At 44.8% G+C, this 9,199-nt stretch overlaps 3 protein-coding genes across 3 annotated transcripts; 2 read left to right on the forward strand and 1 right to left on the reverse strand.

Annotated features, from left to right (window-relative positions):
• Window positions 1-1,563: 1,563 nt before the first annotated feature.
• Window positions 1,564-2,967, forward strand: AK88_03589 (uncharacterized protein; the record flags this gene model as incomplete). The annotated part of the gene is made up of 1 exon (XM_012481200.1): window positions 1,564-2,967. The coding sequence occupies one exon, from the start codon at window positions 1,564-1,566 to the stop codon at window positions 2,965-2,967; it is 1,404 nt and encodes a 467-aa protein (XP_012336623.1).
• A 1,453-nt stretch (window positions 2,968-4,420) lies between these two features.
• Window positions 4,421-8,017, forward strand: AK88_03590 (uncharacterized protein; the record flags this gene model as incomplete). Its single annotated transcript, XM_012481201.1, has 1 exon — window positions 4,421-8,017. The coding sequence occupies one exon, from the start codon at window positions 4,421-4,423 to the stop codon at window positions 8,015-8,017; it is 3,597 nt and encodes a 1,198-aa protein (XP_012336624.1).
• Window positions 8,018-8,157: 140 nt separating this feature from the next.
• Window positions 8,158-9,021, reverse strand: AK88_03591 (uncharacterized protein; the record flags this gene model as incomplete). Its single annotated transcript, XM_012481202.1, has 1 exon — window positions 8,158-9,021. The coding sequence occupies one exon, from the start codon at window positions 9,019-9,021 to the stop codon at window positions 8,158-8,160; it is 864 nt and encodes a 287-aa protein (XP_012336625.1).
• Window positions 9,022-9,199: the final 178 nt, after the last annotated feature.

The following is a 9,199-nucleotide window of genomic DNA, read 5'->3' on the forward strand; positions in this document are numbered from 1 at the left end:
TTTTTTTTTTTTTTTTTTTCCTTTTTTTTTGCCAATCACGAGTTGAAAAGAAGCTAAACATGAAAGACGCGACGGAACACCTTTCTCTGTAACTTTGCTCAAAATGGGAAAAAAAAAAATATATATATAAAGACCACCTCAGACGTGGAGCCAAACGGGTTGACTCACCACGTGGTGAGACCCGCTGACCGTGTCATGTGAGAGTTGACAAAAAGCGATGCTGCTTCAACGTTCTGCGCAAACGCCCCCTAATTACGCTGTCCTTCCAATACCATACGCAAACAAACTGAGGTAACACACAAAAGGGAAAGGAGGGGGGAGGACATACAACCACATCCAAAGCACACCTTTCTTCTGTTCTCAATCCTTCTTCCCACTTCGAACTCAACCCTATTGAAAAAGAAGTCAATTATAATCCGTTACACAAACGATGCTAGGTCAACAGGAGGACACAACTGCGAGGCCTTTTTTATCCCTTTCTCCTGTGACAGCTCGTCTTAGCCGACTTATACCCGTATGCGCTGAATACACTTTGCGCAACCGCCATTCGGCCATTCGGTGATGCAGCCAAGCCATCTGCTCCTTTTTGTGTACTTCTGCCTACTTGGGAGGAACAGCGAGACAAATATCGCGTTACACTCCTCCCTTCTGAAGTGTGATGTGAACTGAAGGTACCGAAGCGCACACGGAGGGGGAGAAGCTGCTCTGAAGAAAAACTTTTCATCGCGTCTCGTTTTTAGTGTCATCGAATGGTGTAAAGCTATTTTTTTTTTCCTACCTCTTTGCGCACATCCGCAGCTTCACCCCTTTCCAATGGCCACCTTTTTCCTTCTTTGTTATTCCTTGCTGTATTTTATGTGACACAGCTTGTTCTCTCTGCCCCTCCATTCCGGATCAGCCGGCACAAGTTTCGGAGCAGCACACGAACTAGTGCCGCCCCAGTAGGAAATTTTTTTTTTTTTTTTTTTTTTTATCGGTTGCTTTTTTTATTTATTTATTTTTTTTTTTTTTTTCGCTTTTTTGTGCGATGCATATGGTCCAAGGAAATGAGTCAACTGTGTCAGCCCAAGTGTGGAAATGAAAATTGAAAAAGCGCTTTGCATATTATAGCGCCACGCCCTTGAGGGGAGTTTGCCAAAACTAGTTTGTAAAGCAAGTGTCCCGTTCCGTTTGGAACTCGCTTTCCATGAGTCACCATATTCGCCTGCTTCGTACCCGTTTCACAAACGACAACAATTTTTTCTTTTCCTTTTTTCAATTTCAATAAATGCCTCTTTTAAAAGTGCCTCTTTAAAAGTGCCCCTTTTTAAGCGCCCCTTTTAAGCTGTGCCCCATTTTTTGTGTGCCTCCTTCACACCCCTCTGGTGTTCCTTCACCCCATGGTGGCCTTTTCCTAACACTCCGCACACAGGGGGAAAGTAGCCTCGCCGCAATTCGTAGTGGAAGGGGTGTAACACACGAGCAAAAAAGGAGCAACGCGACGGCGACGTATCGGTAACGCGTTTAGCAACGCGTTAGCAACGCGTTAGTAACGCTTCAGCCCCGCGTCAGTAACGACCCGCCATGCTGGGGCGAACGCTGAGGAGGTACAGCTCGCTGAAGAGCCTGCCCAAGGAAATCCTGAACCAACCAACCACTCGAGTAAGCGAGTTGCCAAACAAACTCAAAATAGCTACCGTCAAAAGCACATGTGAAGTACCCACCATAGGTATATGGATCAGCAGTGGAAGTAAATATGAAAATCAACAGAACAATGGAGTAGCTCACTTTCTCGAGCACATGATATTCAAAGGAACTAATAAAAGAAGCAGAATCCAACTCGAAAAAGAAATTGAAAATATGGGAGCACATCTTAATGCATATACAGCTAGAGAACAAACCAGTTACTACTGCAGATGCTTCAAGGACGATATAAAATGGTGCATTGAACTCTTAAGTGATATACTTTCAAATAGTGTGTTCGATGAAGATCTTATTAACATGGAAAAGCATGTCATATTGAGGGAAATGGAAGAAGTAGAAAAGTCAAAGGACGAAGTCATATTCGATAAACTTCATATGACTGCATTTAGGGATCATCCTCTAGGCTACACCATTTTAGGACCCATAGATAATATAAAAAATATGAACAGACAAAACATCATTAATTATATTAATACCAATTACACTTCAGACAGAATGGTTCTTTGTGCAGTGGGTGATGTGGAACATGAACAGGTTGTTAAATTAGCAGAACAACACTTTAGGCATTTAAAGCCTCAAACTGCTAATATGGGTTCTACATCTAATATAGATACTGTCAAACCCTACTTTTGTGGGTCAGAAATTATCATGAGAGATGATGATTCAGGACCTAGTGCACATGTAGCTGTAGCCTTTGAAGGAGTTGATTGGAAATCGCCGGATTCAATAACATTCATGCTAATGCAATGTATTATTGGTACTTATAAAAAAAGTGAAGAAGGTATCCTGCCAGGAAAACTTTCAGCAAACAGAACCGTTAATAATATTTGTAATAAAATGACAATCGGATGTGCCGACTACTTTTCTGCTTTTAATACATGCTACAACAATACGGGTTTGTTTGGATTCTATGTACAGTGTGATGAGCTAGCTGTGGAACATGCTCTGGGGGAACTCATGTTTGGAGTCACTTCCCTAAGTTATAGTATCACAGATGAAGAAGTCGAGCTAGCCAAAATACATTTAAAGACACAACTCATTAATATGTTCGAGTCGTCATCCACCTTGGCAGAAGAAGTGTCTAGGCAAATTCTGGTGTACGGAAGAAATATCCCCTTAGCAGAATTTCTCTTGAGGCTGGACAAAATTGACACTGAAGAAGTAAAACGGGTTGCTTGGAAGTATTTGCATGACAGGGAGATTGCCGTGGCCGCCATGGGTGCCCTCCACGGCATGCCGCAGTACTACGACCTCAGGCAGAAGACCTTCTGGCTCAGATACTAGCCGAGTGCGACCGCGCAAGTGCCAACCGGGCAAGCGGTCAACTGGTTAAGCGGTCAAGGGGGTAAGCGGCCAACGGGTTAAGCGGCCAACCGTTGCACCGGCCAACCGATAAACCGCGCACAATGCATGCATGTAACGAGGGCGTACGGTCGAACCTGCCCTCACGCGTACCCGTGTACATGTACCCTATCTCTAACCCCAAGTGTCACTAACGCGAGCAAACCCAGCGCCATGCTGAATGGGGACACTCCTCCCAAGGTCATCCCATACCATAAAACGAATAAAGGTCCATTCGAAAAAGGTGAGGTTTTTTTGCCCCCTTTTCGTGCCGTCCCACACAGGAGATGGTCGCACCACCCACATGGGTAACTGCGAAACGGGAAAAAAAGATAATCGGTTCGACCCTGTTCAGTCACCCAGTCTGAAACGAACTCCATCTGCCCTCCTTTTTTTTTTTTTTTTTTTTTTCCATATTGTAACGTCCTAGTCGACTACACAAACAAACAAACGTTTCCTCACAATTACGCTTGTATTTTCGAGCGAACGTTTAGCGGGTCATTTTCCCTATTCGCATGTGACGACGGGAAGCTCCTTCCAGTGCGCCATGCGACACGTGTGTACCTCCTCTTCCAAAAAAAGGTGGGAACTCCTCATGGGGCCATTAAAAGGAGAATTAATTAACCTCATGAACGCTATGTGTGCTGCACAAAGGACATACCGGATGAGGAGAAAAACAACCCAAGGGAGGGTCTCTTTAACAGAACGCGCACAAAAAAAAAAAAAAAAGCGAAAAAAAAAAAAAAAAAAAAAAAAAAAAAAAAAAAAATAGGGGAAATCTCTCCAAGCGTGGCGCACAAGCAAAGGTTATACACGCGGGAAATTAATTTCAAAATTAAAAAAAAAAAAAAGAAAAGAAAAAAGGAAAACGTAACTGGGTTAGAAGGATACGTAAGCTCTTTACACCTTTTTCCCAATCCCCTTTTTCATTTTCAAGACCGAGCCAGAAGGGGAACAAAATCCTTCCCCCGCTGCTTGGCCAATTTTTACACGCACAAACCGCACCAAGCAGTGTGTTACACGTACGTAAAGTTAACATACTTTTGTGCACTCTTCAGCTGCGCGGGGTGGCGCCACGAGGGAGACAGGCTGGAAAGAACATTCGGACGGGGCCAGTAGAGAAGCGGCAGAGGAGCGGCAGAACGGCCTCGCCAGTGAGAAGAGGGCAGCTTTGGGACGGGCGAGGACAACACCCAATCGGACAAACCAAACGAGGCCAAAAAGAATAGCGCAAAAAAAGATTAAAGGCAAGCCCCAATTTGAGTACAAAACACAAGTGATGCTCGAATGAGGGGTGGAGGAGTGCCGAGTGGGACAAGTGACTCAAGCACACGCTACACGCTGTGCCCCCAATATTTTACACCCCTAGAGTAAGGTAAACCCCCGATTCGCAAAAATGAGCCTAAGTCCGAGTGGCAGCGGTGGCAACCCGCCAAGCTACGCCGGCCACGCCGGTCATGCCGGTCATGCTGCTCATCCGGGCCACCCGAGCCTTGCCAACTACGCCAGTCACAGTGTCCACCCTAACCATGGCGTCCCTGTCCTCCACGCCGATGTGTACCGCCCCCCCGTGGAGCCGTCCAGCAAACAAAAGGAAGAGCAATTCAAAAGCATAACCCACTTTGCAAAGTACCTCTTCTTCATCGCCAAAAAAATAGCCTACGAGGATGTCCACGGGATGGGAGGAGCGACCACCACTCACCACACTACAAATGAAGAACTGAAAAAGGCTCTTGTGAAACACCTAATATACAAGCTCAACAAAATTCTGTCCTCTCTAATCAATTTCAACGTCCTCCAGTACCATGAAAACGTTAACATAAAACAGGAGGTGGAGTACCTGTGTCTGAAACAGAGCAACATGACTCTAAACAAAATAAGATTAATGTTAAGCAAGTTGGAAAGCAGTGGGACAAACTACAGGTACGTCTTGTATATCCTGTTGAAGCTACACAGTTTTCATGAGCAGCATGGTGGCCAGCGCTCCGACCCATTTGCTGCTTCCCCCCCAGGGGTAACCAACTCCGCAGTGGAAAATGTCACGCGCAATGTCAACCCCTCAGAGGGAGACAAGCACAGATATCCCCCCAAAATGGGGCCTGCCAATGTGGGCGCTACTCACGTGGACGCTACTCGCGTGGTAGCTACTCACGTGGGCGCTACCCACATGGGTGTGAGTCAAAGAAAGGAAGAACCCTACAAAGAGGAACAAGGGTCCAAGTTGGTAAACACAAATGGGCTCAAGCCACAACCGCAAAATGTGCAGGAGGGACGCGAGTTCAGACTGTCCATTCAGGGACAACCTCCACGTGGTGACGCACTCCGCGACGCACGCAGCCACCCACGCGGCGACCCACTGTGTGAAAAAAACTTCATCAACAAGAGCCTGTACGCAACCATCATTCTGAACAATAAGTTTAACAACCTCGACGTGGAGGAAAGTTTGCTCATAAAGGATCTCATATACCCCCTCCAAGGAATGAGTGGCCAGTATATAAAGTATAACAAGATGGACCGCTGCTTCTATGTGTGCAACCGCAAGGTCAGCATCGGCATGCATCACCTCATCAACAACATAAGTAGCTTAGGTTTACACTTCAAAAAAATTAAAACTATCGTTGGTATTTCCACATCATCAGGGGAGGATGCTCATAGCGACACAGAGCACTGGGGGGATGATCTCTCGAGTGAAGAGGTGAGTCATCACCCCCCCCCCGCGGAACGAAGACATTCAAACGAATCACGAAAAAAAGGCAGCTTAGTTGTTGACGCACTGCACCAAATAGTGCGTGAGTATGTGAACGAATATTACAAGCTACTGTCTCATCTTGAAAGTGATATAAATGAACACATTCACAAAAACACACTCTACATTGGAGTTAAAAAGCTCCACCTGCGTCTACAAGAATCGTACAAGATCATGAGGGTCTTGGTGAACGTCGTGGATGAGTCCCGCAGAAGCACTGGATGCAACTTCCTCTCCTTCCTCTATTCAAAATCACAAACATACGATTACGAGGAGCAAAAAATATACAGAGCCATACTTCAAAAATGTTTAAAGCCAATAAATGCTATCCTGAAGCAATGGGTGGACAGCGGCACGTTGAAGGATAAGTATAATGAAACGTTTATTTGCACTAATAAAAATGTGCCATCTGAAAAGATATGGTGTTACAAATTTTGTCTCAACAATAATAATATTCCTCTGTTTTTGAAAGTCAGCACAGCCAAGCGCATTCTCCTCGCGGGGAAAAGTGTGCACCTGGTGAACAGCTTTGGGGGGGAAGGAGGCACCCAGTTCGACCCTCCCCCCGGCAACACAAAGCCGCTCCCCCACACGCCGCTGCGAAATATGCCACCGCGCGGTGTGGCGATGCAAAATGAAGCGGCCCCGCCCCCAGGGGAGGCGGACGTGTTCTCCACGACTGACGTAAACGCGTATGTGGAAAATATCCACCGGTACGTGAAGAAGCTGTGCGTGCGAAAGAACAAGCGCCTGATCTCCATGCTGGTAAACAAGTACGGACTGTATGATCACTTCAGAGCCTTCAGACACTTCCTCCTGCTCGTAGACGGAGACTTCTTCGAATCCATTGTTGATAATATGAAAACTGATCTGTACATGGATGCAGAAGAACTGAAACGACATTACCTAAACAGCAAACTAGACCTCTGTATAAAATCTTCTTCTTTATTTACCTCGAACCAAAGTATTATTAACAAATTAGTACTTGACAGATTCCACGTGAAAAGAGGAGACATCGGATGGGATGTCCTCGTATTTGATTTTATAGTGGACAAACCCTTAGACATTATTTTTACACACAAGGTTAAAAATATATACAAAACTATTAACGTCTTATTAATTAAATTAAAAAAAATACATTACGAGTTAGCAAATATCTGGTACCTGTTTACTCATTTATTTAAAATTATGAATGCCGTCTGTTACAACCACGTATTTATATATTGTAACATCATGAGGAATGAAATGTTTCATTTTATTCAAAACCTACTCTCCTACTTCTACTACGATGTGATTGATATGAACTGGAGGGAATTTAAAAATGTCGTTTTTAATTGTAATGACTTGGATCGACTCATACATGAGCATTACCAGTACATAACTCAAATTCAAGTTGATTTATTCCTTGGTAATTCCGTTGATGGGGCAGTTGATGGAGCAGTTGATCCTGCTGCTGCCGCCGCTGCTGCCCCTTCTCCCGCTCCCCCCTCTTCTTCTGCGTCTTCTTCATCTGTTCATTCAGATGTAGACTCGACATCAGATGGCTACTTGAACAGCTCCGTAGACTCACCACCTCCTGGAGGTGCAACTGATTTTGTGTATGCTCCTTCACATTTGCCTGAACCATCTTCAAAATTTCTTTCATTTCAAAGAGGAATTTCCCACCCATCTAGCCAAAAAAATCCGGAAGCCACTTATTACAACCCAGATGCAGTTCCAAAAACGGGTTCTACAAACAATAGAACCCATAATATAGACAGCGAAACACATCTATGTATGTATCGCATACTAGACATCATAACTCGCTTTATCAATCTCACCAGTGCACTCATCTCCTCCGTCTGTGAAGGCTATTCAGAAATAAAACAACTTACAGATGCAAAGAAGGATGACAGTAACCCTATTGACAACGACATTGAATACGTAAACAATTTTATTAACACAAAAATAATTGGAGAAAAAACCATTAGGGATCTTAAAATCCTGCTCAAGTACTACAGAAATTATATTTATAAATTTATTTGCCTCCTCCTAAGCGATAGCAAGTCCACCTGCACACACTCCCGCATCTCTAAGCGGGACAAACTCAACTCACACCGCCTCCTCGCCGCGCGACTAGACTTCAACCTGTACTACGTTAACATTTCGAGGCTCATGGACGGCGCCACACCCAAGCTTAACATTTCCAATCAGATTAAAATGATCAAGCGGGGCCAGCCGCAAAACCAGGCCAGCCACCCAACCTGACCAGCGGTTAAGCAGATTAGCGGTTAAGCAGATTAGCGGTTAGGAAGTTATTTACACGATGATAAGCAAACATGTTAAGAGGTGCACACGTGGAGGGCGTGCCGCTAATTGCGACACTAATCGCGAGGCTACGCGCTCCGCTAAGCACCACGGAGGAGCGACAGCAGCTTGGCCTCCTCCGCCACGTCCAGCGGGTAACCCTCCGCATTTTTGCGCACCCGGGGGAGAGCCCCAACAGAGCCAACGGCAGCAGCCTCGCCCACTGCGCGGGTCCCCACTGCATTCCTTTGACCGAACGCTGAAACATTCAAATTGTTATAATCGTAGTGGTATAACACGTCCGTATCCTCCTTGGCGGGTTCACTCGTCTGGGCACACGTGTACCTCGGCATGCACAGCGGAGTAACCATGTTATACTGAAAAAGAAAGGAGAGCAAACTATGCCCCTTAAAATACATTTTAATAAAATTTCCATCTGTTCGAATGAATTTAATTTCGTGAAGAGATAAAATGATTTGTTTTTTCATCCCCTGTCTCGAAATCATTTTAAACGGGTACAGTAGCAGGTGTCTGTTCTTTACATCTAGGACTGCCCTAAGTACAACTGACTTCCATGAGTATAACTTTAAAGTATAAAATGCTAGCAGCCCAAAGGAGAGTAAGTAGCCATACAAACTTGTAACCACATCAAACTCAATTAAACATATACATATAGATGACAGAATCACTCCTCCGATCAGGTACTTGTGAATCTTCTTCTTTATTTTCTCCCCTTCACATTTTTCTACATCTAGAAGAACCATCTTGGACTTGTCTCTCCCTTGGTCATATCTTTTAATGCTTAATAGTCTGTCATGTTCCTTCTTGTCGTATGTAAAGAAAACGTGAATCGCTCTACGGGTGGGTGCAAGCGAGGTCACTTTATCACAACTCCATCTTGTATTCCTCATGAGCAGTGGACCGGACCACCACTTCCTTGCTGCGCGCTCGGTTAGGCGGTTCATTCCTTTGTAGCACGTGTGTGCATTGTTTTAAAGCGGCTGAAGAGGGGTGGGGAGTTGTTTCTATCTTCAATTATATTTGCGCGGCGACACATTTTTTGAGTGCCCCTTTCGCCGCGCTAATAAATACATTCTACTTCCCTCTTTCCTGCGCTAATAATATTTTTTTTTTTTTTTTTTT

The sequence above is a fragment of the Plasmodium fragile genome (assembly GCF_000956335.1).
Source record: "Plasmodium fragile strain nilgiri unplaced genomic scaffold supercont1.42, whole genome shotgun sequence".
Taxonomy (NCBI): Eukaryota; Apicomplexa; class Aconoidasida; order Haemosporida; family Plasmodiidae; genus Plasmodium; species Plasmodium fragile.